At 51.1% G+C, this 25,847-nt stretch overlaps 4 protein-coding genes across 8 annotated transcripts in view; 3 read left to right on the plus strand and 1 right to left on the minus strand.

Annotated features, from left to right (window-relative positions):
- DNM2 (dynamin 2) overlaps nucleotides 1-383 on the plus strand; it is a 96,812-nt gene extending 96,429 nt beyond the window's left edge. For both annotated transcript variants that reach the window (XM_019659253.1, XM_019659260.1), the window contains one exon: nucleotides 8-383. In XM_019659253.1, the coding sequence (XP_019514798.1) occupies nucleotides 8-47 (40 nt within the window). In that variant the 3' untranslated portion in view covers nucleotides 48-383. The remainder of the gene's footprint in view (nucleotides 1-7) is intronic.
- Nucleotides 141-3,348, minus strand: TMED1 (transmembrane p24 trafficking protein 1). Its single transcript, XM_019659265.1, has 4 exons — nucleotides 2,881-3,348; nucleotides 2,105-2,202; nucleotides 1,790-1,973; nucleotides 141-1,141 (listed from the first exon to the last, which is right to left on the minus strand). The coding sequence occupies exons 1-4, from the start codon at nucleotides 3,058-3,060 to the stop codon at nucleotides 923-925; spliced, it is 681 nt and encodes a 226-aa protein (XP_019514810.1). The 5' UTR covers nucleotides 3,061-3,348; the 3' UTR covers nucleotides 141-922.
- CUNH19orf38 (chromosome unknown C19orf38 homolog) lies at nucleotides 2,125-20,722 on the plus strand. Of its 3 annotated transcripts, none has more exons than XM_019659262.1 (7): nucleotides 2,125-2,213; nucleotides 10,662-10,967; nucleotides 13,217-13,309; nucleotides 14,321-14,348; nucleotides 15,056-15,096; nucleotides 16,259-16,296; nucleotides 20,080-20,722. In XM_019659262.1, exons 2-7 carry the CDS (start codon nucleotides 10,667-10,669, stop codon nucleotides 20,227-20,229), a joined length of 651 nt encoding a protein of 216 aa, XP_019514807.1. In that variant the 5' UTR covers nucleotides 2,125-2,213; nucleotides 10,662-10,666; the 3' UTR covers nucleotides 20,230-20,722. The 3 variants fall into 3 exon arrangements, with proteins under 3 accessions (XP_019514807.1, XP_019514808.1, XP_019514806.1); XM_019659263.1 differs by lacking the exon at nucleotides 13,217-13,309 and adding an exon at nucleotides 9,314-9,584 and having other exon boundaries at nucleotides 2,164-2,213; XM_019659261.1 differs by lacking the exon at nucleotides 2,125-2,213 and adding an exon at nucleotides 9,314-9,584.
- Nucleotides 20,723-21,979: 1,257 nt separating this feature from the next.
- Nucleotides 21,980-25,847, plus strand: part of CARM1 (coactivator associated arginine methyltransferase 1) — a 43,366-nt gene continuing 39,498 nt past the window's right edge. For both annotated transcript variants that reach the window (XM_019659337.1, XM_019659338.1), the window contains exon 1: nucleotides 21,980-22,367. In XM_019659337.1, the coding sequence (XP_019514882.1) occupies nucleotides 22,148-22,367 (220 nt within the window). In that variant the 5' untranslated portion in view covers nucleotides 21,980-22,147. The remainder of the gene's footprint in view (nucleotides 22,368-25,847) is intronic.

Genomic DNA, 25,847 nt, shown 5'->3' on the forward strand with positions numbered 1-25,847 from the left:
TGCCCAGGCGACCACCTCCATCAGCTCCTGCCAGACCCTTCTTCTGAGCTTCGTGGGAGACCTCTCCCGCCTGCCTGGCTGCCCCCTTGGGGGCAGGTCTGTCCCAGCTGGTGTCCCTGAGCCCCAATCACCAGGCTCTGTGATTTTCTTATCATAATTTATTGGCTCCAGTCTCCAGGCAGACCACCCTTTGTTTTGTGAGGCTCCTGTGCAGGCTGGGCTACCCCTCAGCCTTGTCTGGGGCCCCTGCCAGGAGAGTGGGAGGGGTGGGTGGTTTTGTAGGCCCCACTCCTGGAATTCTGTTACCAGACCTCACACCCAGTCACTGCTGGGCCAAGGGGCCGGGTCCCTTCCTCTCAATAAAGTGACTGTCCTGGCAAGAACACTGCAGTCTCGTCTCCTTCCCAGCCCCTGGCATGAGCAGGCCGCCCCCACAGCAGCAACAGGCTTCAGGTTGAGCGACAAGGAGAGGAAGGCATAGAGTCTCATGAGCCGCAAGCCTCCCTCACAACGACCTGGCTCATAGGGCCAGTGGGGAAGGGAAGGGGAAGTTTGCTTCCTGGGCCCAATCCCGCACCAGGCAGTGCTGGTGCAGCTGGAAGGCTCAGGCTAAGGCACGTTTACAGTAGGGGACAGGCGGGGCCAGAAAAATCTCAGGGTTGCATTCAAATGCAATGCCCCCATGCATGATTTCCAAGGAAGCAGGTGCAACCACTAAGCCACCCATTCTGGATGGCCCATGCCTGCAAGCCAGCTGGTATTCCCGGCCCAGAAGGGAAGAGACGCAGAGGGGCCACACTTCAGGCCCGGACTGCACAGCCTTCCCTCCTGTAGGAAACCAAGTTAAGGAAGGGACCCCCAAGTCTCACATGCATGCACCCTGCTGCCATTCCTTTTCCCTGTTCTTCCTCAGGGGCAGGGGCTATGTAGGCACGGGGCGCTTGTCCTGGAAGAAGCGCTTAAGTGTGCAGACCTGTAGCACGGCCACCAGCAGCAGCACAGCCACATTCACAGCTGACCAGAAGTTGACCCGCTCCAAGTTGCCCTCCTGCAGGTTGCGGTCACGTGCCTCAAAGGCTCGCAGCAGTGTCAGCATCTGGATGCTGCGCTCCAGCCGCGTCCTCATGGTCTCGATAGACTCCTGTGGGGCACAGGGAGAAGCAGGGTCAGGCCTCAGTCCTTTGAGGAGCAGAGACCAACAAAACGAGGAAATGGGGTGAGAGTCCATGTTGCTAAGCGGGAGAGAGCTGAGAGCACAGACTGACCAAGCTGCCTGCCTGAGTCTATAAATCCTCATTCTGCCACTCACTGGATATGTGACCATGAGCAAGTTAATTACCCTATCTGGGCCTCAATTCCCTCAGGATTATTGTGAGAACTGAATGCTTAAGTGTAAAGAACCTGTTTACTAGTGGTAAATGCACAGTTGCTGAAGCCAGACTGCCTGGATTCAAATATTGGCTCTGCCAGTTGCTAGCTGTGTGGCCTTAGGACAGCTACTTAGCCATCCTGTGCCTCAATAAAATGGGGGTGATTAGACTACATTACCTACTTCACAAGGTGGTTATGGAGATTTAATCAATTATTTAAGCCCTTAAAACGGTTTACACATAGAAATGTGATATTTTTAACTGTGAGTTGCTACTGTTAATATAATAAAGTTGGGAACACCGCTACTAGAGAAAGCTGGGTCGGGTCAAGGAGGACCCCAGCCACTGTGGGGCAGGGGCACACTGCTGTCCAATGCCAGAGATCTGGGAGAGGTGGCCCCAGCACAGCTTGGGCGTACCTTGATGTCCTCCATCTTGACATCCAGCATCTCCTCGGGCTCCACAGCCTCTACCCAGCCTTCAACCTCCTCATCATCCTGCAGGCTGTCAAAGATGAGTTCGAAGAACACCAACTTCTCAGAGATTGTGCTGAAGGAGTTGTCAAAGCACAGCTTGTAGTCCCCGGCCTCCGTGGGCTCCACCCTGGGCAGACAGACGTGACCCTGAATGGCCGCCCTGCTGGACTTTGCTAACAGTCAGGGCGGTAACCCGAGGCCGCTGGGGGAGGGGCAGGGCTGTAACCGAACCTCATCAGGCAGCGAGATTTAACTCACGTGTGCACCCCGTCTGCCTTGCGGGACTCACTGACCAGCAGCACTCCCTGAGGGCTCTCCAGCGTGAAATCCACATCCAGCCCAGCACCTCCGATCACCTGGGGGGCAGGTAAGAGCGAGTAGAGGGCTAGGGGTAGGCTAAGGGCACTGGCCAGATAAGGCCAGGGCTGGACCACCCGCACGGACCCACAGAGACCACCAGGGGCCTACCTGTGCGCTGACACCTACACCTGCAACCTGGTCCTACCCCCATCCTTCCTTCGGACCGCGCCCCTTGCTTTGGCTCCGCCTCCACTGATAGGACAACTTAGGGATCGGCTCTTCCATCTGGTCACGACCCCATCGGGAGTCCTTGATCGACGTTTACCTGGCCACACTCCGAACTTGGCCACGGCCCAAATGAGACACAGGTTCCAGCCTTTATCCCAAGCCCGGAGAAAAACCACGCCCTTTCTCGTAGCGAATCCTGGTCACGCCTACCAATTCCTTCAATCCTACACAACCCTTTGGCCACGCCCACCAACGAGGGTTCGGCCCCCTGAAGGGCTCTTCAGATCTTCCTGATGGCCCCGCCCCCTGATTGTCTCACTCTAGCCCCGCCTTCCATTACTCCCACCCCTTCCGCTCCCACGCGTTGTACCCATCCCCTCCGTCTAGCTCGCCCGGGCTCCGCCCCCATACGGGCTCCTCCTCTTTCCCTCTTTAATGCAAGCCTCACTGCTTGGCCACGCCTCCTCCCCTGGCTCTGCTCGCTACCCTGCCCGGGACCCCTGTACCTGGTACTCGGTCTCGAGGCTTGCGTTGGCCGGCGCGGACTGGTAGAAACATTGCTTCCTTCCAGCAGGCAGCAGAAACGTGAACTCGCCGTCCTGGATTGGTGGGGGTCCTGCCCCTCCCACCCCTACTGACGGCAGTAGCCACAAGGCCAAGGCTAGGGACGCGCTGGCCGCCATCATCCGGGTCACCCTCGGGTCTGCTAACGGGTCGCGGCTCCTTTAAGGGCTAGCCCTGCCCCCTCTGCTATTCGGCGGAGCTCATTGGCAGTAGCTTCTCCCGGTTGTCCGAAACCAGCGGAGTCCGGAGTGAAGAACCTCTGAGAGTGTAGTTGCCCGAATGAATCCCTGATGCTCCCGAGAAAGTTAAACTTTTTAGAGACGTTTTGCTGAAAGGCATCCACTTCTAGTCTCAATTGCTGGTGAAGGAAAATAAGAAAAATAAGTACCATGTGATATGTTCTTCTCAGGCAAACGTTAAGACAACTAAAGTGGAGGTGGCCGGGTCCTAATAACGCACAGCCCTGCGGTTTTCCCAGAATACGCCGCGGGTCAGGACAGTTGGGCGATTCATACTGTGTGGAGCCCGACTAAAATAGAGGCAGGACGTAACCCTGCACGCGACCCGTAGGGTTCGCGTATAAAAAGGCTCAGTTGGGGCCGGGCAGAGACTTTTCCAATATTAACCGGGTGTTATGTTTCCCCTGATATGTAAGCGTGGCCCCCAGATTGGAATCCAACCCCTTATTCCCTTTGCGCCTTAGAATCATCACTGTTGTCAGTTTCCTCATCTGTAAGTTGGAGGTGATGAGAATTTCGTGAGATGAGAGTGGCCCATAGTGAGCTCTTGGTTTTTCTTGCAGTCAACAGAGGGGCGTGGCATCACGCCGCACCCCAAGGGTCTCAAACTCAGGGAGGGGCCCGGCCAGTAAGCAGAGTGATTGAAGTGGCCCGGGGGAAGAACAGCCCAGGTGCTTAGAGTCAGCAGAGAAAAGGTGAACAGTGGGTATGGGAGCCTGGGAACCTAGTTTAAACCATGCCCCACCCTTTACTTGAGGCAGTCACCCTACTGGATCTCAATGTACTCATCTGTAAAATGGGGGTGATGCTAGGCCAACCTCATTGGGCTGCTATGAAGATTGAGATAATGCTTGTTCAGTGCTTGGCACATAATAGGTCCTCAGTAAATATTATTTGTTATATTCCAGGTTTATCATCCAACCATTTAACCTCTCTTTCAGTCTGGCTTAGAGGATTTGGAGGCGACCTTCCTCTGGGAAGCAGACAGATAAGCAAAGAAGTCATTGGAGAAATGGACTCTGCTGGTTCATTCTGTCTAAATATAAGAAAAAAATGTTTAGACAGAAATGTTGAGTCTTTTAAAGATAGGCCTGGAAGAAGTTGGCAGGTGGTGACAGTTACTCTGCAAATACAGCTGGTGGCTGTCATTTCCTTTCTGCATTTGGAGAACTTGGGGACATAACACCACTTTTAAATGTCAAAGTTTATGTACAGTCATCTTTGGTATTCCGTTTTACTTCAAGTTTTTCTGTCATTCAGACTCTGCTTGGACGTTTTGAAGTGGTTGGGGAGAATGGGTGATTTTTTTAAATGGATTTTTTCTTATAGGTGAAGTTCACATTGCATAAAATTAACCCTTTTAATGTGAATAACTCAGTGGCATTTAGTACATTCACAGTGTGCAACTACTACTTCTACCTATTTCAAAACATTTTCATCAGCTGAAGAGGAAACCCTGTACCCATTAGGCAGTTATTCCTCATACCCCCACTCACCCCAGCCTCTGGCAACAGCCAATCTCCCTTTATGGATTTATCGATTCTGGATATTTTATATAAGTGAATATGTAGTCATTTGTAACTGGCAAATTTCACTTAGCATAATGTTTTTAAGGTTTCTCATCATAGCATATATCAGTATTTAATTCCTTTTTATGGCTGAATAATATTCCATTGTATGGGTATACCGCTATTTGTGGTATTCATCTGTTGATGGATATTTGGGTTGTTTCTATCTTTTGGCTATTGTGGATAATGCTGCTATGAACATGCATGCATGTGCATTTGTTTGAATATCTGCTTTCAGTTCCTAGTGTATATCCCTAAGAGCGGAATTTGTGTATCATATGGTAATTCTATGTTTAACTTTTTGAGGCACTGCCAAACTGTTCCACAATGGCTACACCATTTTACATTCCCACCAACCATGTATGGAGGGTTTCAATTTCTCCACATCCTCGTCAACACTTGTTATTTTCTTTTTTTTTAATTATAGCCACTCTAATGGATGTGAAGTGGTATCTCATTATGGTTTTGATTTGCGTTTCCATAATGATGTTGAGCATCTTTTCATGTGCTTGTTGGCCATTTATATATCTTCTTTAGAGAAATGTCTATTCAAGTCTTTCGTCCATTTTTAAATCAGGTTGTCTATCTTTTTACTGTTAAGTTATAAGAGTTACTTATATGTTATGGAGAGAAAAAGGAAGAAAAAGAAACAGGGAAAAACCTCTCCCACTCTGCAGATCTATGAAGCATTCCTTCAATACTTTGCCAGAGCATTTTTTCAGCTCTGCCTTAACCTTCACTTCCTGTTTGTGCTGAACCTAGAGATCCGCTAGAGGTGAAAGCTTGTCTTCTCAGGTCTTTTCTGAGAATTTGTTCTGCTCTGGGCATGCATGTTGCTTCCTAAATTCCCCAGTATATATAGGTATTTTTGAATGCTCTAATTACCTAAAGCAACTCTCACCCCAGCTTTTCCTCCCAGCTTTTGGCATGTCTATCATTGTCCTCAATTGTAATCTTTTGCCCAGGTGGCTGTGGGTCTTACTTTGCCTTACAGCGTTTTCTAGGGGCGCACTTTGAGTCAAACAGACAAGTATCTGGAGTCAGTCCTGCAGGTAGCTCCCAGACATGTCAGAACAGACAAACAAGACTGTGAGAAGGAGGGCTGCTCTGCTCCCTCAGAAACCAGGGATCAGGGCCCCATATTGGGGAGCACAGGCTGATATCTTCTAGACCTGCCTTGCTGGGGAAGGAGATGAGGGAAACACAGGGAAAACACCACAAAGCTTTTCTGCCATGTTCACGTTGTCTTTTTCCTCACTGAGCATTTGCTTCATTGGCATAAACCTTTGGCTCTTTTCCAGAGTTCAGATAAAGTTGATTCTGACCATTTTTGCTTGATTTGTCAATGTTTCTGGAGGGACTTGGAGCTAATGACTCCTTCATTTTCACTGACATCTGGGACCTGAATGGGTGATTCTTATTTCCCTCAAACAAAAACAAAAACTCTTCCCCCCCCCCCATTATTCAACAAATATTCACTGAGATCTGACATTGTGAATCAAACAGACACTGTCCATGTCCTTGTGGAGCTGTTATGCTAGTGTCACTCCACTAAGATGATTTCAGGTAGTCACAGGCACTAAGAAGTAAATGCTAGGTTGTAGGTGGTATGGCTCATTTAGCCTGGATGGAGTCAGGAAAGGCTTCCCTGAGGAGGTGGCATTGAAGCTCAGATTGGAAGTAGAAAGGACAGGAGAACGCAAGCAGAGAGAACAGTGCCCTGAGGTAGGAAAGCATTGAGAGGGTTCAAGGGGCAGAAAGGAGGTGAAGGGGGGATGACAGTGAGAGAAGTAACCAGAGAAAAGATGGGAGCAATCAGCAAAAGCCACATCATGTAGGGTCCCTTTGTATTATTGGCCCAGAACAGGGGTCGGCATACTTTTGAGACAGAAGAGCCTCCAGGGGTCGGCAAACTGCAGCTTGCAAGCCACATGTGGCTCTGAAGTAAAATTGAAAATGAAAATAAAACTATCATAGTTTCATTTTTAATATTACTTTAAATTTTCCTTATTTGTAAAAATATATTTATGGCTCTCGAATAATTTTTAAATTGTTGTGAGGGACAGGATTGGCTCTTCCAGGGGTTGGCAAACTTTTGAGACAGAACGTACCCATTAGCCTAGGGTTCTACAACCATGGGGAGTTTGTAGACTGGCTTCTGAAGTTCAGGGATCCCCTGAGATTATAACCAAAAGATTCCAAGAGTATGTGCCCGACAGTCATTGTGTACCCTCCATCAGAGTTGTTCACTCTTCCCTGTACCACTCCGTGCCCCAGGAGGCTGATCTCTATACACTGGATCAACCTTGCCACTTGGGTTCAGCCCTGGCAGGAGATCTGAGGCCTGGAGGAGAGATAAGTCTAGGTATATATCCCCTGGCTTCCACCCTGTTGGTCTGTATCTCTCTATCAAAGCCTGCAATTCTATCTTTCTCCAAATTTCAGGACTGCTTCCTCCCTGGCAACTTCAGGTCTGGGCTGGTAACAGCTTCCAGAACCCCAGAAGTCACCATCTCTCGTTGATTTCCCTTCACTCTGCGCACGACTCCTCAGTTGTCTCTCTTAAGTGCAAAAGTTGTGTGAGAGCTGACCAATACAGGCATGTATGAGTGTTTTTCTGAACTCAGAATTCCAGGTTATAGATTCCTGCACCATACGAAATGCTCCCAGGATGAAGTCCTTACATACATCTAAGGCCCATTACATATATTATTCCCACTACCTAGAATGCCCTTCTTCCATCTCCTTCTCAGGCTTTTGGAGTCAGATATCTGGAAGGAATCTCTCAGTTCTGTTTCCTACACATCAAAGCCAGGAATCTCAACTCTCTCCTACACACATAAGATAGAACCAAAAAAATACTGAATGAATGTTTTTTTGGCTTTCAGGTCATACAATCAAGAAATATTTATGGTTCACTGTGTGCCAAGCACTGTGGTAGGCATTGGGAAACTTCAGGAAACAACAAGGACCCCATCTCTGTACCTCTGGAGGAAGAGTGCTGGATGAATTCAATAAATTCAAGCATGTTCTGTGAACCACCTTGACCTAATCTAATTGACATTTATAGAATATTATGTCAAACAACTGCACATAGACTGTGGATCAAGATATACTGGGCCATTAAAAAAAAACAATAAATTTCAAATTATTCAAATTATATGGAGCATATTCTCTGACCACAAAGGAATTAAATTAAAAAATTACTAAATTATCAAAAAAATTAAGCGACACAACTTCTAAATAAAAATGGGTCAGAAAAATTCTCAAGGGAAATAAGATAACATTTCTAACAATGATAATGAAGCGTAATATATCAAAATGTGAAATGTAGTTAAAGCAGTGCTGAGAGGGAAGTGTATAGCTTTAAATGCCTATATTAGAAGATAAAAGTTTAAAATCAGTGATCTAAGCCTTCCATCTTAAGAAGCTAATAAAAGAAGAGCCAATCAGACACAAGATAAATAGAAGAAAAAATAAAGACCAAAAAGCAAAGGAATAGAAAATAGAGGAAAAACAACAAAGTCAAAAGTTGCTACTTTGAAAGATTAATAAAAGTGATTAGCCCATAGCAAGACAAATCAAGAAAAAAGAGAAAACACAGTATCAATAGGCATGAAAGAGGGAACATCACTACAGCCCCTACAGACATTAAAATGATACCAAGGGACTATGAACAGCTCTATACCAAAAAATTTGACAACTTAGATGAAATGGACAAATTCCTTGGAAACAAGCATGCTAATTGCACAAATAGAAAATACAAGGCAGTATGGGAGACTTTAGCAAGGGGATTTTTCTAAGTCTAGAAGGATCTGGGAAGATTTCTCAGAAGTAATATTTAAGCTGAGACCTGAAGGAAAAGTGAGATTTGATCAGGATGATAGAATTGTATTCCAGGCAGGGGAGACAGCATGTGCAAAGGCCCTGAGGTTAGAATGAGTTTTGTGTGTCCAGAGAAAAAAGGCTACTCTAATGCCCTTTTTAGTGTTTGGTGACCACACACTCGCATCCTTCCCGGGTGTAAACTCCCAAGTGGACCTGCTTGATTTGAATAGAAATGTTTAGAGACCTAAGCAAACCAACTGGTCAGAGAGACCTTCGGAAGTTTCTGTAAATGGGAGGCAATTTATCCTGCAAAGAATATCATTACCTCAGTCTGGAACTAATGTTTCACCGGGCTGGTGAATCTCCTGAGGCTTTTCTTTCCTGTGGCTTCACATTGGGAAGGATCACACCCCACTAGGCATTGCACTTCATACCATGAGTTCTTTGGATCTTCTGTCTGCTCCTTTTAGCCCCATTCTACAGAGCAGCAAGATGAGGCTTTGAAAGAAGGACCATGTCTTGCCTGAGGTCACAGAGGCAAAGCTCTAACCACCATGCCTTACTACCTCTGCCCAATGTGTGTATCAATTTTGGCACCAGTTAGGCCGCAGTGTGTGTCTTGGGCTTTCCCAAACAGCCCACGGTCCTTACCCTTCCTCATACCCAGGAGTCCTCTCAGGGTTAGAAAAAATATATACATACCCCCAACCATCTCATCTGTTTGTCCCTCTCATCTGCAGAACCATGGCCACCAAGGCACGGAGAGGTGCCAGGGTCTGCTGTGTTCCCATGGAAGGGGTGGGGAGAGGAGAGAGTCCCTTTCAGCACCCTAGTGCATGTGCAACTTCCTGCCTGTGAGGAAACACTCGACTCAGATTAGCCCAGCTTCTCCTTTCCCTTCTCTGGCCTCAGAGAAGCTGTGGTGATCCGTGGGCCGCGCTGGCCTCAGCCAGATTGCCTGGCCAAACGCAGGAGGAGCTATGCCCTGGACTGTCCTGCTCTTTGCAGCTGGTGAGCCTGCCACCCCTGCACCGCCCCCATACTGCCCCCCTCCCATGCCCGCCCACCTGGCCTCTGGTCCGGGGGCAGAAACCTGTATAGGGCTGCTCTCCCCGGGGAGGGGTGGAAAAGGCTGAACTCTGACAGATTTGCCCCAGAGCCTTGGAAATGCCCTAGGAGCATGGCTTTCTCTTATTGGGCTCCTCATTAGCCCCACATCACGGATATCAGAAATGGCACCCCGCTGGAGACAGCGGTGCCCACGCCCTATGACTCAGCCTGCTTGGCCCCTGAGGCTCTCACCTCCAAGGCCAGGGCAGCAGAGATCTGCTGGGTGGGGGACAAGGGAAGGCTTGTGTAGACCTCACCTGAGCCAAACTCTCAGCTCAGGAGACTTGGGCAGCTGGGAGACACTGATCTCTCCTGCAGAAAACCTAACGCTGAAATCCATATTCCTCACCACAGCCTGGGAAGCAAGACAGAACCCCTCTGTCCTCCCCTCCTCCCGCTGTCTCCCTACTCATCCCCTCCAGCCACCCTGGCCTCCTTGAACACCCCAAGCACCCCCCAGTCTCCTAGCCTTTGCCCATGCTCTTCCCTCTGCCTGAATGTTTCCCCCAGCTCTTCCTGTGTCACCTCTTCAGGGAAACCCTGCCCGGTCACCCCAGCTAATGCAGACTTCTCATTACTTTAGTGTGCTGCACAGCACTCTTGTCTCCTTGAGAACTTCAGTTCCCTGAGGCAGGCATGTCTGTCTGTCTGTCTGTTACATTCACTGCTCCGTTTCCCAGCACCTAAAACAGGGCCTGGCATATAGTCAGTGCTGTTGATTGAAGTAATGAGAGTGTAATTGCATTGCTGTGTAACAACCATTGCTGCTATAACATGACTCAAAAGCAGTGACCCCTCACCACATGCTAGGCACTTGATTCCCTCAACATCGCAGTGGGGGTGGGATGACTAGCCTCCAGTAGTACATAAAAACCAAGGCCCAGAGAGGGTGAGCCACTTGCCCAAGGACACAGTCAGGTTGGCCTCCTCTCTATAATAACTACCCACCCACCAGACCTCCCTTATTCTGCATTTCAGGCTCCATGGCCATCCCAGCACCATCCATCCTACTGGTGCCCCCACACCCCAGCAGCGAGGAGGACCCCATCTACATTGAATGCATGGCCCCCAGGGGCTTCCCAGGGGCCAATTTTACGCTGTACCAAGGGGAGAAGGTGGTCCAGCTCCTGCAGGCCCCTGCAGACCAGCTCCGGGTCACCTTCAACCTAAGTGGAGTCAGGGAGGCTGCGGGAGGAAAGTTCCACTGCCAGTATGGTGTGCTAGGCGAGCACAGGCAACCTCAGCTGTCAGACCTCAGTGAGGCCGTGAATGTCTCCTTCCCAGGTAAGGCCCTCCCATCAGCATTCACTGCCCGGGGCTCCATTTTCTCACTGCCAAGTCTTCCCTTGTGCCATTCCCTTTGCTTGGAAGTTGTCACAGGATGAGCCAGGATTCCGATTTACCTTTTCTTGTTTAATCCTCATGTGAAGGGTACAATGATTCTTCCCATTTTGCAGATAAGGAAACCAAAGCACAAGAGATGAAGGGACTTGCCCAAGTCATACAGCTAGCAGGAGGCACAGCTGGAATTCCACTGGCCTCCAAAGCCCAGGCACTAAACCTCCATGCTCTGTTACCACCCCCTCCCTTGGCCACATACATCTTTGTGTGTACCAATCACTGTCCTTGGCAGTGCAGTTTCAGCAGTAAAAGAAAAAATGTCCCTGCCCTCTTGTAGCTGACATTCTGAGGGGATGGGGACAGGAGATAAACAAGGAGTCCAATAAATATACAGTCTGCTGTCAGGGGACAAGTAAAGTGCCAAGGATGAAATACAGCCTGGTGAAGTGCATCATTTTAAATACAGAGGAGAGTGGCCAGAGAAGGCCTCTCTGAGGAGGCAACTTTTTCTTTTTTAAACTTTATTGGGGAACAATGTGCTCTTTCCGGGAACAATGTGTTTTTTCCAGGACCTATCAGCTCCAAGTCAAGTTGTTGTCCTTCAATCTTATGTTGTGGAGGGCGCAAACTCAGCTCCAAATCCAGTCGCTGCTTTCAATCTAGTTGTAGGGGGCTCAGCCCACCATCCCATGTGGTAGTCGAACTGGCAACCTTGTTGTTAAGAGCACGCGCTCTAACCCACTGAGCCACCCGGCTGCCCCAAGAGGCGGCTTTTGAGTAAAGACCTAAATGATAAGGAGCCAGCCACATGGGTGTCTGGGGTAGGAGGGTTCCAGGTAGAAGGAACAGGCTGTACAAAAGCCCTGAGGCTGGAGTGCACCTGGTGTATTCGAGGAACATGGAGGCACCCTTGGCTGACGCCTAGTGAGCAAGGAAGAAAGTGGAGAGAGACAAGAGCAGGGATATAGCAAAAAGGATTGTGCAGGGCCTTGTGGCTACAGCAAGGACTCTGGCTTCTTGTCTGAGTGGGACAGAGTCCTGGGAGGACTGCTGTCTTTCTGTGGTCTTTCCAGGATGAGGGGGAGGGTGGGCTCTGAATCCTGGAGCAGGAGGGAGGGAGGAGCCTCCAGGTGGAGCCTCTGCTTCACCATCAACTGGAACTTTCTAACTGCAAAGAGAACTTTGTTGCCAGCAGAGGCTCACATGTTGTGATGACAGAACAGTCTCTGTGTCCTTCCTGGCCTTGAGTTCCACTCTCAAGAGCCCCCTTCTCTCACCTTGGTCCAGTGGTCTCAGAGTGGGGAAGTTACAACTCCACTCCTGCCCCAGATGAATAAATGAACAAGGGCTAACACTGTGAAATTACCAAGTGTGCATCTCTCTTTTCCCCTCCTGGCTTAGCTCCTGACTTCCACTGTGGTCAGGGCATCTGCTCCTGGCTGCCCTGAGAGATCCCTTCTCTCTCCAGGGAAGGGATCCAAATCCTTTGCAGAGAAGGAAACTCGAGCTGGAGCTTCATTGCTTCTGTGGCTGACCTCTGTGTGGGCCTCAGGCTCCACTGGGTGGCAGGGGTAGATGTCCTCTGAACCTTTGGTACCCAGACTGAAGCCAGCAGGACTCTTCAGGCTGCACTGCAAGTAACTGAAAACTTGATTCAAACTGGCTTCAACAACCAAAGGGGATTTGCTGGTTCACTGAACTGAAGTCAGTTCACAAACTGACTTCAGGCATGGCTGGATCCAGGTGCCCAAAAATGTCAGGAACCATTTGCCACCTCTCAGTTCTGCTTTCTCCTGTGTCTTAGTCTCAGGCAAGCTCTCCCCCTTATGGTGGAAAAATTGTGCCCAGCAGCTCCAGATGTATATACTACCAGCTTTGCAATACTGGCCAGAGGAATTAACCTCTCTTCCCAGTGGCCTATCCAAAGTCCCAGAATTAGCTCTCATTGGCTCAGCTTGGGTCACATGCCCATTTCTGAACCATTCATGATAGCCGGGGGAGGGAATATGCTACTTGGCTAAACACAAGGTTTGCTGGGTCCCTAGAGTCCAGCTACATCCAAGCCACATAGCTGGGGATTATGGGAGGCAGGCTGTCTCCCCAAGATAACCTGTAGAAATGGCAGGTCTCCCACCTCCTCCCTGTCACAACTCTATGACCCGCCCACTCTCTCTTTTCCCATTTTCCTCTAGTGCCCACTTGGATCCTGGCAGTCTCCTTGAGTCTGGCTGGAGCCCTCCTCCTCCTTGCTGGGCTGGTGGTCATTGCCATGGTGATCAGGAAAGGTAACCAGTAGGCAAAGAAAGCATGGTCCACAGGCTGCAGTGTGCCACCCCTGGAACATGTGAATGCACTCCTACTCACACCCATTTTTTAGGAGCATGGAGTTGAGGAGGTCTTACTCCTACACTTAGCAGTGAAGAACCCTCCAGAAGTACAATGATGGTGGTGGGCAGGGGAAATTTATATATATTATCGTGGTAAAATATACATAATATAAAAATTTTCATTTTAACTCTTTTTAAGTGTCCAGTTCAGTGGCATTAAGCACATTTACACTGTGGTGCAGCCACGGCCACCATCCATCTCCAGGTCTCTTTCATCTTCCCAAACCGAAATTCTGTCTCCATTATACACTAACTCCCAATCTCCCCACCCTGCACCCACTGAAATTAACATTAAAAAAAATTTTTTAAGGGCCGGCCAAGTGGCTCAGTTGGTTAAGAGTTTGCTTAAGAGCACGAGCTCTGAGCAACAGGGTCACTGGTTCGATTCCCACATGGGCCAGTGAGCTTCGCCCAAGCTGCGCCCAAGCTGAACTGCCATTGAACTGCCAATAGGTGGCAGGATGGCTCAGCTGGTGAGAGCATGTGCTCCTAACAACAAGACTGCCTGTTCAGTGGTGGGCTGTGCCCACCTGTAGCTGGGACTGAACTCAGCACCTTGAGCTGAGCTGCTGCCCTGACGGCTCAGTGGATAGAGCGTGTGCTCTTAACAGCAAGGTTGCTGGTTTGACTCCCGCATGAAAAAAAAAACCAATTTTTTTTACATGCTTACACTTTGTTTCAAGTTTTTACCAACACACATTACTCATGTACTTGGGGAAGATAAATGTTTGTGCAAAATAAATGTTTGCAGTAGCTCTCCTGTTGAGTAGCAAATTGGCAAGGGGAGAAAGCAAGGCTGGGTCAGAAATGTCTGAAGGGGGCTTTTGGTTTCTTGGCTTTTAGAACTTTGCAACCAGGATGCACCCAGTACCAAAATCTAACAAATGCTTATTTATTTTCTGTCCCCAGTGAAATTTAAAAAATTGCAGAAGAAAAGGTGAGACCGTCTCTGGAGACCCTCAGAGGGTGGTTTGGGGAAAAGAAGTATTCAGTCCCAAGGCAGGAGTTCCTGATGGGTGTTAGGGACTCTAAAAGCTGGCCAGGTCCTGGGAACAGAAGGACACTTCCCTGGTAGGGTGAGAGCTCCACACCAAACAGAGCCCTCTGATGGGAGGGCCACTTAATAAGAACAGGTGTGTGGGGCACTGTGCTAGGGGACTCCGAACCTGGAGCTCCCACTAGCCTCATAGCAGTCCTGGAAGCAGGCACTGTGAATAGCCCCATTTTACAGACAGGTGGACCGAAGCACAGTGCTCAGTCACACTGGGAGCAAGTGGCTGAGCCTTCCGCTTATCCCAAAAGGGCCTCATCATTTCTAGATAGCGATAGTGGGGTGAGGTGAGTGGCGTCCCCTGGGGTTGTGCAGTGCCCAACTTGATGCCCTGGTTCCTGGACATCAGGATGTCCCAACTGGTCCTGGCCTTAGGAGGCCAGGACACCCTGCTGCCTGGTGGCAGAGAGCTAGCAGCAGCCCCGGGATCTATCTAATCCTGACGTCATCTGGCTTGTGGGGCTCCTGCAGGAGAATTTCCATCTGATAGGATTCCCTGAGGTGGGTGGGGAGTGAAGGTCAAGCTTAGGGCCTGGAACAAGCCTCCTGCCTGAGATGGGCAAGTCATCACTCTCTCCGGAATCCCTTTACAGAGAGCAAGAATCCTGCTGGGCCCAGATTAACGTCACCACAGGTCTGTGCTTCCTCTTCCTCCTGTACCTACCCCCCCCCTTGCCCCCTCCCAGGTAGGGGGTCACTGCCTCAAAATGCCATCAGGCCTCACCACTTACTACTGAACCTTTTCTGGGGTTGATGACTTTCCTTAGGGTCAAGAACACATCGTTCCCCCTTTCCCGCTAACCTCCTCCCCCAGGTTTCACCTCTTACATTCTCTCCTTGCCCCGTCCTCAGGCCTTTCACACACTCTGCCCTCTACCTAGAGCACTCTTCTTCCCTCCTGTCTCAGTCTGAAGATCTCTTCCAGGAAGCCTTCCCTGACTCCCTAGACAGGATCTGTGCTTTCCACTTGGTAAGCATGCCCTAGGCAGGCACCCTGTCATTCTTACCCCTCAGTAGAACACGATCAAGTAATTATTGCCTGTTGTGTATGTAATGTTCGCTTCCACCGCTGGACCGTCAGCTCCACGGGGACAGACTGCGTTTTTCTTGTCCACCAGGGCAGCTGGGTGCTTTCACAGTGCTTGGCACCATCCTTAAATGGAACACCACTTGTGGTCCAAACGTGTAGTTCTGCCGGCTTCCATCAGGGGGTGAGGGGCAGCCTGTCTGTGATATGCGATGTTCAGGAAGAGGCCCTAACAGAGAAACTCTGTTGTCTGTTTCACTGTCCCACACATTTGTTGAACGCCTACTATGTGTTGAGATCTGGGGGAGCTCTGTCGATGACCAAGATACAGGTGGTCTCGCCCCTCAAGCCCACACTCCAGTGGGAAAACAGCCTATGGCTAGCCAGATCTGTCTAGGACTAGGCGGGTGATTCCCCCCAAAAAGTGATGTTTAAGCAGAAACATGCAGGAGGCACTTTGGGGAGAACCTGGGGTGGTGGAGGAGCTGAGAGGTGTTCTAGAAAGTGGGAGTTGAGACGAGGCACCCATTTTCTGGAGGGCAGTGAGAGGCTGCTGAAGGAAGGCTTGGAGCAGGAGAGGGACACAACGCAATTTGCCGCTGTGAACAGTTCACCCTGAAGAATGGGCTGGAAGGGAGCAAAGAGGATTCTGGGAGGTGGATTCCTACCCTCTTCCTCAGGGTTGACATTGGGCCTGTGGGCTTGCGGGGAGGGCAGTGAGCAAACTGCTCCAGTCCAGTCCTGGTTTTCCTCTCTCATTCTCTTTCAGACATGTCCTTCGATAACTCTCTGTTTGCCATCTCGACCGTAAGTCATTTCATTTCATATCTCATTATTATTATTATTTTTTATTGGGGAATTGGGGACAGGGAACAGTGTTGGGAAATTGGGGAAGGAGAACAGTCAAGATGTTGTCCTTCAAATCTGTGGAGGGCGCAGCTAGCTCAGCTCCAAGTCCAGTCACCATCCAACCGCCCGTCAGCAGCTTGCGGCCGCTCAGCTCAAGGTGCGGTGTTAAATCTTAGTTGCGGGTGGGCGTAGCCCACCATCCCATGTGGGAGTCAAACCGGCAACCTTGTTGTTAGGAGCATGTGCTCCCACCAGCTGAGCCATCCTGCCACCTGTTGGCAGCTCAGCGGCTGCTCAGCTTGGGCGCAGCTCACTGGCCCATGTGGGAATCGAACCGGCGACCCTGTTGCTCGCACTCTTAACCAACTGAGCCACTTGGCTGGCCCAGTCATTTCATTTCTTAGTCCTGGCTTTCTGCAGACTGTCCTAACCCCAGGGAGGCGGGGGCCACCACTGGGGTGGGTTCATCTGCTGTTTCTGAGCTTCAGGGTCCTAGGAAAAGCCCAGAATCGCCAAGTAGGGAATTGTTTGTGATCTCAGAGTTGGCTCTGAGAAATCCTGGGGGATTGGAGGCAGCCATGTCCAGGCCTTCATGTGGCAATGGGCAGGCCCCTGGGGGTGCTTGCTGTCAGGGTCAGCACTGCCTTTGCATTCAGTTGGGCCAGCCCCCCAGAATGATGACAGAGGGGACTCAGGGTGACCTGGTAGTTTTTGGGGGGTCATGGAGCCTGTGACAATGTGATGCACACTGTGGTCCCCTCCTGGTATAAATAAAAATCTACTTTTGTGTTCAGTTTCTGGGACTTCAGCTTAAATGCCCCAGTTGTGCATTTCTATTTTAGTGGGGAGGGTCTCACTGCACATACACCCCTTATCGAGGGGTGTTGCTCCCCCAGATCACACATGTCTGGCCTGGGATTTGAACCTAAACCTATATGACTCCTCTGCACAGCTGAATCTTGGGGTGGCCTTGGTCTTTGTACTTTATTACTTAAAAAAACACACAAAAAACTAAATTAGAGACATGTGAGTCATGGACCACCATGGATCAAGAAAATGTTCAGCTGCTCCTCTCCACACAGAGAAGGGTACAGGTCTGGGGAGTAGGTGGTCTCACTTGAGGTGGCCTCAGAGGTCCCATTTGGACAAGTGGATGCCTGGGGCAGAGTCGGTCAGCTTGAGGCACCATGATGGGGAATGAGGAATGGGGGTGGGGGTGGGGGTGGGGGGGAAGACTGGATTGGTCAACACACCCTTGCTAGGTGTCTGGACAAGAACAGGACGAGGCCTCACTCCCTCAGCGCTTCTTAATTCTATGGGGGGAGGCAGATGATAGTACATGGGCTAGGAGTGACCAGGAAGCTCGTTTCTCACTTAGATAGGAGATCCAAGATGTCTCAGAAATGGGCAACAAACAGGAGGTAGCTGCGGAAGATTGACGCAAGCTCAGGACATGTTCTTGGCACGGCCCATATAACTGGGATGGCACGAAGTGGGGAGTCGAGGGGGCCTGCGGAGGACTTTAACTTTTACCCCAAGTGTGGTGGGAACCATGGAGGGTTCAGAGCAGAGAAGGAGCGTAACATACTCAGGTGCTCACAGGCGCCCTCTGGTGGCTGCTGGAAGGACAGATTTGGAGGGTGTGGACGTACTGGTCCAGGTACTTGAAGTGATTTGATCCAGCGTTTTGGCAGCAGAGGTGGAAGAAGCAAACAGATGCAGATCAGGTAGATTCTGCGGGTGGGAAACACGGCATTGATTTTGGATTCGACAGGCGGGCTGAGGGAGAAGGAGGAGAGTTAGGGGAGTCCTAGAGAGAGGCAGGCTTGGAGGGACAAGTGACTGGCCATCTCACCTGGCGATGCCCAAGAGCAGATGAAGACGCGAGTCTGAAGTTCCAGAGAGAGAAGCAGGGAAGTTTAAAGTGGCCCCCAGTCACTGACACATGGTGGCAAGGAAGGAGCTTGGCGCCACGCTGTTCAGCTCTCAGAGGTTTCTGCTCAGGGAACAAATCCTGAGCTGTTAAGAAAAAGCCAGCAGGCAGGGCAAGTTCTCAAATTTTCCGTGAGAAACCACAAGGCTCAAGGCACCAGCCTGGTGATTTTTCCTTTTTTCCAAAGATATTTAAAATGAAACAATGAAAAACAGAAAAACAACTTATTTCTCAGTAATTTTGTTCTGGTGACTATATGAGTATATACATATTTTAATTAAAAAAATTTTTTTGGAAATATATCCATATGTAAAAGTTATAGATACAGTAGTGTTTTCTTCTATCACTTAACCCTTCTCTACCCACTGGCCTCTCTCTCTACACACACAGAGTAACTAACCACTGTTAGGAGCGTCTTGCAAAATGCAAGCAAAGGTGAAAATAGCAAATGTGTATGCTCACCCTTTTAAACACAAATGGGAGCATGCTAGACACACTGCATGGTGCTTCTTTTCCTTAATTGTAAATTCTAGCAATCTTTTCTAGTTTATTTTTTATAATTGTAAAATATACCTAACAAAATGTACCATTGTAATCGTTTTAAAGTGTGTGGTTCTGTGGCATTAAGTACATTCATATTGTTGTGCAACCATCATCACCATCCATCTCCATCCAGGCTTCATCTTGGAAATCTGAAATTCTGTCCCCACTATACATTAACCCCTCAGTCTTACCTCCCTCCAGCCCCTTGCAACCACCATTCTACTTTCTGTCTCTGTGGATTTGCCTGTTTTGGACATTTTTTAGAGAAATGATGCCATACAATGTTTATTCTTTGCTTATTTCACTTAGCATAATGTCTTCAAGATTCATTCATGTTTTAACCCATGTCAGAATTTCCTTCCTTTTTAAGGCTGAATAATATTCCATTGTATGTATATACCACATTTTGATTACCCAGTCATCCACTGGATGGACACTTGGGATGCTTTCACCTTTTGGCTATTGTGAATAATGCTGCTATGAATATGGGTGTGCAAGTATCTGTTCCAGTCCTTGCTTTCAATTCTGGTTTCTTTTAGAAGTGTTAGAAAGCTGTGCTGTTGGCTGAAATGAAAATGAAGCAGCTGTCAGGTCTCCAGCATATACTGTGTTGCTGCCCTGATGTTGACTTTGTAACATCCTGTGGGGTGTGGCTGACTTTTTTTTTTTAACAAGGTGACTGAAGCTGTCTAAGGCCTGTACTGTGGTCACCTACCTAGGGAGGAGCAGGACTGGGAGTGGCTTCAGTTTTAGCAAACTTATTTCTTTTTGACTGGCATTTGGGACAAGGCACCTTCAAGGTGGAGGAGAGGGTCGATTTTTGAGGAAGCCCAGAACGGGAGGGGCTGGAGATAATAGTAATAGCTTTGTTCACTTAACAAACATTTAGTGCTTATGAATAGGCCAGATGCTTTTATCTATTTAATTCCTTTATGCTTCATAGCAACCCCAGGAGGGGATATTAGGTTCTCTCCATTGTGTAAAAGGTCAAAATGGGCACAGAGGAGTTAAGTCGCTCAACTGTGGTCACACCACTAGGAAGTGCTGGACCTGGAATTTGAACCCAGGATGCCTGGTCCCCTATTCAGCAGAGAGGAAGGCAGGAGGACGGAAAGCAGATCAGGGCCCTGAAGCTGTGGGGTATGTGTATGTGGGTGAGATGAGACCTGATGGACTAGGGAATGTCAGACTCAGAATATGGGGAAACGCTAGACCCTGAGACCTCAAATCACCCAGTTCTTTTTATTTTTCTTCCACGGACAAAGAAAATGACTTCAGGAGGAGATGCAGCCACGCTGGATGCTCTCTCAGGCTCCAATGCGACTCCTGACAACTTTGGGCCCCGGAAGAGGCCTACCTCCACATCATCTTCGCCTGAACCCCCTGAATTCAGCACCTTCCGGGCCTGTCAGTGAGGCTGAGAATTGGGCCTCTCTCTCTCTGTGTGCTCTGCCCTCTGTTCAGCCCTCTCTCATTTGAACTGGCCGGGCTGCGTGGGAGCCAAGGTCCCTTCAGCTACTTTGAGGGGTTCTAGCTGCTGCTTTCTCAGGGAACTGAACAGTGACAAAGAGACCCCTGGCCTTGGGGTTCTGCTCACAGAGGAGCAGGAGTGGGGGAGGGGGTGCAGGCATTGGCCCAGAAGCTGGACAGAATGCAGGAAGCTTCTCTTTGGATTCCCAGCTTCTCAGACCACCAAGAAAGGAGATGTTAAGATCCCTTCTGGCCCCCAGCTGGGCCACAAGAGGTCTGAGCTCTCCGCACAATCCTCCGATTTCCTCTTCCCTTGCCACACCTGACTGGGCCAACCTACATGGGTTTTTGGAGCATAGGGTACCTGGGGAGTATGTTCTGTGTGTCTGCCTTGCTGGCATGCCTAAGTTATTAATTATAGCATGTGTTGAGCTGTTCCCAATGCCTCTATGGAGTGTAATCCTTAAAGCCAGGGACTTCTGGGGTCCAATAGCTGGATGCCTGGTGGGTGGGGGAAGTACCCCTCAATTGCATTTAGGCAGAGTGGTGTGTGGGGAGGCCTACTGGGATACAAGGAGGGGACAGTGCCCCACGGAGGAGTCTCTGCTAAAGTTTTAGCACTGGTGGGTACAGGAGGTGGAATGATGGAATGTAAGGGCAGAGGGACATTGGGAAGAAAGAATAGTAAATGAGGAGGTACAGGGAAGGGTGGGAGCTGGGGAAGATGGAAAGTGTCCGAAGCCTCCTTGGCTCTCCCAAAAGGGAATGCAGCCCTGGAGCAACAGAGGGGGGTACTTGGAGGGAAGATGGATGTGTGTGTGTGTGTGTGTGTGTGTGTGTGTGTGTGTGTGTGTTTATGAAAAGGGGCACTTGGCCATGTTCTGGTGGACCAACTAGCCAGCCATCATTGGGGGAGGGAAGAGTAACTAGGGGAGGCAAGGGACCAAGTGATGGACTCAGAGGGAGGGGTCCAAGAATGTTTTGTGGGTAGGAGACAGTGAAGACAGTGAAGGGCCAAGTATGTGAGACAGGAGCGCTGTGGGACGGGAATGGAGATGATTGGGAAGAGGGAAGGAGTGCTTAAATGCCGCGGAGGGAGCATTCCCAAGGGATTCTGGTCGGGTGCAGAGACCGAGTTCCACCTGGAAATGCTTTTCCCGCAGGGTGGGCTGGGGCTGGGGGTGGGGCCACAGTCTGGGGGCGTATCCCAGGCCCTGGCCCCGCCCCTCATCCGATTCACTCGTTCAGCCAGACGCTTCACAAAGCGAGGCCCAGTGTGAGGGAGCAGGGCCGGTACAGGGGCGGGGCCCCGTCGCCACAGGACTCCGCACTTCAGCGTGACGCCTCACAAAGCCTTGCAGGACCAGGGGGCGTGTCGAAGCTGTCGGACATCAGACCCGCCCCTGCCGTTCCAGGGGCAGGGGAGCCGCCTCACAAAGTGCGGCCGTTTGCGCGGGACGGGACCCGGAGCGTGTCCACACAGCCGAGCACCGATCCCTGACGCGCTCCGTCCCACCCTTCCTGGGCCTCCGAACCCGCACCGCCTTACTAGGGCGGCCGTTCCAGCTGCGCCGGGCTGGGGGCGGAACTCAGGCCTAGGGGCGTGTCCGCGCGGCCGAGATCCGCCCCCTGACGCACGCTCCCGCCCCCGCCGTTCCTGGGACGCGGAGCCACCTCACAAAGCGGCGACCGTTCGCGCGGGGCGGGGCTGGACGGGGCTGGGGCAGCCCCGTCCCCCGGTGTGCGCCCACTCTGCGCCCAGGTCTGCCGGCAGAGGGCTCTGCTCCACGGGCCCAGGCCGTCGGAGCTAGCAGCGAGGCGGCGCGTAGCCGGCAGGCGGCGGGGCCTGGAGCCGGATCTAAGATGGCAGCGGCGGCGGCGGCGGCGGGGCCGGGCACGGGAGTCGTGGGGGTGGCGGGCCCGAGCGTCGCGGGGCCCTGCGCGGCCGTGTCCGTGTTCCCCGGCGCCCGCCTCCTCACCATCGGCGACGCGAATGGCGAGATCCAGCGGCACGCGGAGCAGCAGGCGCTGCGCCTCGAGGTGCGCGCCGGCCCGGACGCGGCGGGCATCGCCCTCTACAGCCGTGAGTGCGGGGTCCCGGAGCCTGGCAGTGGGCCGTGCGCCGCGTGGGGGCTGCGCATGAGGCCAGCCGGGCGGGGGGCCCGGGGTGGGAGGGACGCGGTGGATGAGGGGCCCGGCGTCTGGAGGGTAAAGGGGCCCCAAGCTGTGGGGGACTGGTGTGGGATGCGTGGGGCTGTGCCCAGGGAGCCGGGTGTGGGGGGGGGCCCAAGTGAGGGGTGTGGAGGAACGGTGTCAAGGGGCACAGGGAGAAAAGAGGGCGTGCGTGGTGGCCAGAGGTGAGGTGCCCCGAGTACGGAGGGAAGTGGGAAATCGGGGAGTGAGGGCCCTGAGATTGGGAGGGGGTGGGCAGGAAGTGGGGGGCCGAGAGTGGAAGGTGAATTCGGAGGAAGCCGGGGGTGTGGGGGCTGGATGGGAAGGAGGGGGCCTGGTGTATGGGAGAGGTAGGAGTCTAGCGGGCGGGTGTGGCCGCCCTGGCGGGCCGGAGGGAGGGGTGTGCGCAGCCTCTGGCCATCTTTGGGGACCCCCCTGGACTGCTAAGGACAGTTGGAAAGTGGTGCCCAGTGTGGGGTGACACAGAGGACCAGTTTCACCCATTTGGAGGGCTTGGTGTTTGAACGCCCTGACTGCGAAACTTCTAGATCAGGGGAGAGGGGCCCACGCGAGGGTGGTGCGAGCCCCTGGATTTGCTTGCTCCTGGTGAAAACGTGGACCGGTGGGGCCCCTTCTTGATGCCGGGCTTCGAAGAGGTAACACAGCTTCCTCCCGCGCCACAGTCCTCTGATCTCCCTTTTAGGGGATATGCGAAGCTGGGTATGTTTTCAGAAGCTGGTTTCAAAACTGACATTTCAGTGGAAAAAAAAAATTACAAATGTGTTTGCCAAGGACCCCGAGTCTTTGTAGTTCATCCTTTTTCTTTCTCTTGTTACTTTCTTATCCGTCCTCTCCCATTCGTGATTCCTCCTTCACATTTTGCTACTCTGTTTCATTCAGCTTTGTCTCTCAGGGTTTCTTGCACTGATGCTCTGGGGAGCCACTCAGGTGCCTTAACTTGCATTGGCCTGTGTGATTTATTTTTACACTGGGAATGGGGTGCGAGAGAAGTTTGTGGAGCAGTTGGTTCACACAGGGTCCTCCCTGTGTCTTGACTTGAAAAACCCAAACTAGAGGAGCAGTGCCTGTTTCCCAGATGTCATACCTCTCTTTACTGGGGCAGAGCTGGGTCTTTTGTACCAGATGAGGAGAGGGGACACCCTTTGTCCCAGGTGGGCATCGGCGCTCAGGATAGACACTTAAGCTCCATCTTAAACTTTTTTTTTTTTACTTTAAAACAGTTTGAAGTTTATAGGGTCATTGGGAAGATAGTACAGAGTTCCCATATGCTCCATACCCAGTTTCCCCTAGTAACATCTTTGTCCCGGAGAGCTTTTACTTTTCTGCTTTTGTTGATAATCTTGAATTGTTATGAGCTATGAAGATAACACTTCTCTTTTCGAAGCAATTTGTAACTGATACATTGTTTGTAAAAAGGAGAAAGTGTATGTTTCTCAAACTGAAATCCTTGATCTGGGATGATGTGGTCCCAGGAGTCTGGAAGATTTTCTTCCCTTTTATGCTCACATAATGTTGGTGTGGGGTTGAGAACAGGGGTTCTGGAGTCAGCCAAACCTGCTTGTATTAGTTTCCCAGGGCTGACATAACAAACTTGGTGACTTAAAGCAACAGGAATGTATTCTCTCATAGTTCCTGGCCAAAAGTTCGAAGTCAAGGTGTTGGCAGGCCATGTTCCCTCAGGAGGCTCTGGAGGGGAACCCTTTCTTGCCCCCTTCCAGCCTCTGTGGCTCCAGGTGATGCTTGGCTTACAGCAACAGACCTCCAATCTCTGCCTCCCATCTTCATACAGCCTCTCCCCGTCTTTGTGTCTTTATCTACAAGGACCCTGGTCTTTGGATTCAGGATCCACCCTAGATCCAGGATGATTTTATCTTGAGATCCTTAATCACACTGGCAAAGACCCTTTAACAAATACGGTCACCTTCATAGGTTCTGGGGGTTAGGGCTTGGACATATTTTCTATTGGTCCACTATGTGAGCTAGACTGGTGCCCTGCCAGTAGCCGTGTGTCTTTGTGCCTCAGTTTCCTCATTGATAGAATGGGGGTGATGACAAGACTGTGTGGCACAGCGTGTTTCCTCAATAAATGAATACTTCTTTGGAGGTAGCACCTGCTCCCATGACGAGCTGGCGATGGCCTCAAAGTTGGCTGGGTTATTGCTGAGGGTGAGGCAGCACTGGTGCCTAAGCAGGCTTGGAGAGTGGGGGTGCGCAGGACGATTGCTCTGAAGGGTGTTGGGGAGTGCAAAGTCCCAGGGCTGGGGTGTGGGCTGCACGCTGCTCCTGGATCTGAGAGGCGGCCTGCTGGGTGTGTGGAGTGCTGGCCAACAGTCCCCTGGAAAAGGTCAAAGATGGTCCAGCCCCTGGGGAGACGTGTGGGGACGTGACAGTTGGGGAGGACTTGTGGGTAAACCAGCCTGCTGGGAGTGTTAGGCCTTCTCTTGGGATGAACTTATTCTTTCCCTGGCCTCAGAATTTTCCCACCTGGACCCTTCTGGGACCTGAATGCTTTGGCCAGGTGAGAAGGTGTCAGGAGCCCAGTTCGGCTCACCTGTCTCTTCATGAGATGGGATCCTGCTAGCTGCTTGTGCTTCCAGGACACCCCCTGGGATTCGAATCTGTGTTTGGGTGAGGACAGGGTGGTTGGCCAGGACACCCACATGCATCTCCCAATGCCTCACATGTGGGAGGTGGACCAGAGGCAACCTTGAGTCCTGGCAAGGGTTCTGAATATGGAATCTGACTGGTGTGGCCTTAAACTAACCCTTTTACCTCTCCGAGCCTGTTTCGTCACCTGTAGCAACACTCACCTGCACAAAGCCTTGGTTTCCTCATCTTCAGTGGAACTCCTGCCACTTGGGACCTGGGAATGTGGGTGAAGTGGACCGTGGGGGTGTGAAGCAGAGTGTCCAGCAATAAACAGTCGATATTTTGAAGATATTATCGACAGTGGTGTTATCGTTGTGAAGTGGTGAAAAGCTGGCTTTTCTAGGAGGGAACCTCTTAAGCTGCAGGGCTGCTCAGCTGTCTCACTCCCCTAGCAGATGGGAGATGGACTCTTGGGCTACAACCTCTGCCTCAGGCTGCAGGGCTGGGAGCTGGGTGTGGGTAGCAGGACATACATCCCTGTTCCTTGGACGTCTGCACCATCCATGTAGGAGCAGTGACATCTGCAGAAGGCCCTGTCACAGGCACCCTGCAGTGAAGGGTAACTCTCCCCATCCCTCCTTGCCACTTGAAGTCACCCTGGTCTGTGTCCATGGCACTGGCTAAATAGCAGGTACCAAAACAAGGCCATTTTCCCTGGGCAGAGGTGCAGGCTTCCTGGGCTTGAGGAAACTTTGGCACAGCCTCTGGAGTTCGTGGACGC

This window comes from Hipposideros armiger, unplaced genomic scaffold (genome assembly GCF_001890085.2).
Source record: "Hipposideros armiger isolate ML-2016 unplaced genomic scaffold, ASM189008v1 scaffold_298, whole genome shotgun sequence".
NCBI lineage: Eukaryota > Metazoa > Chordata > Mammalia > Chiroptera > Hipposideridae > Hipposideros > Hipposideros armiger.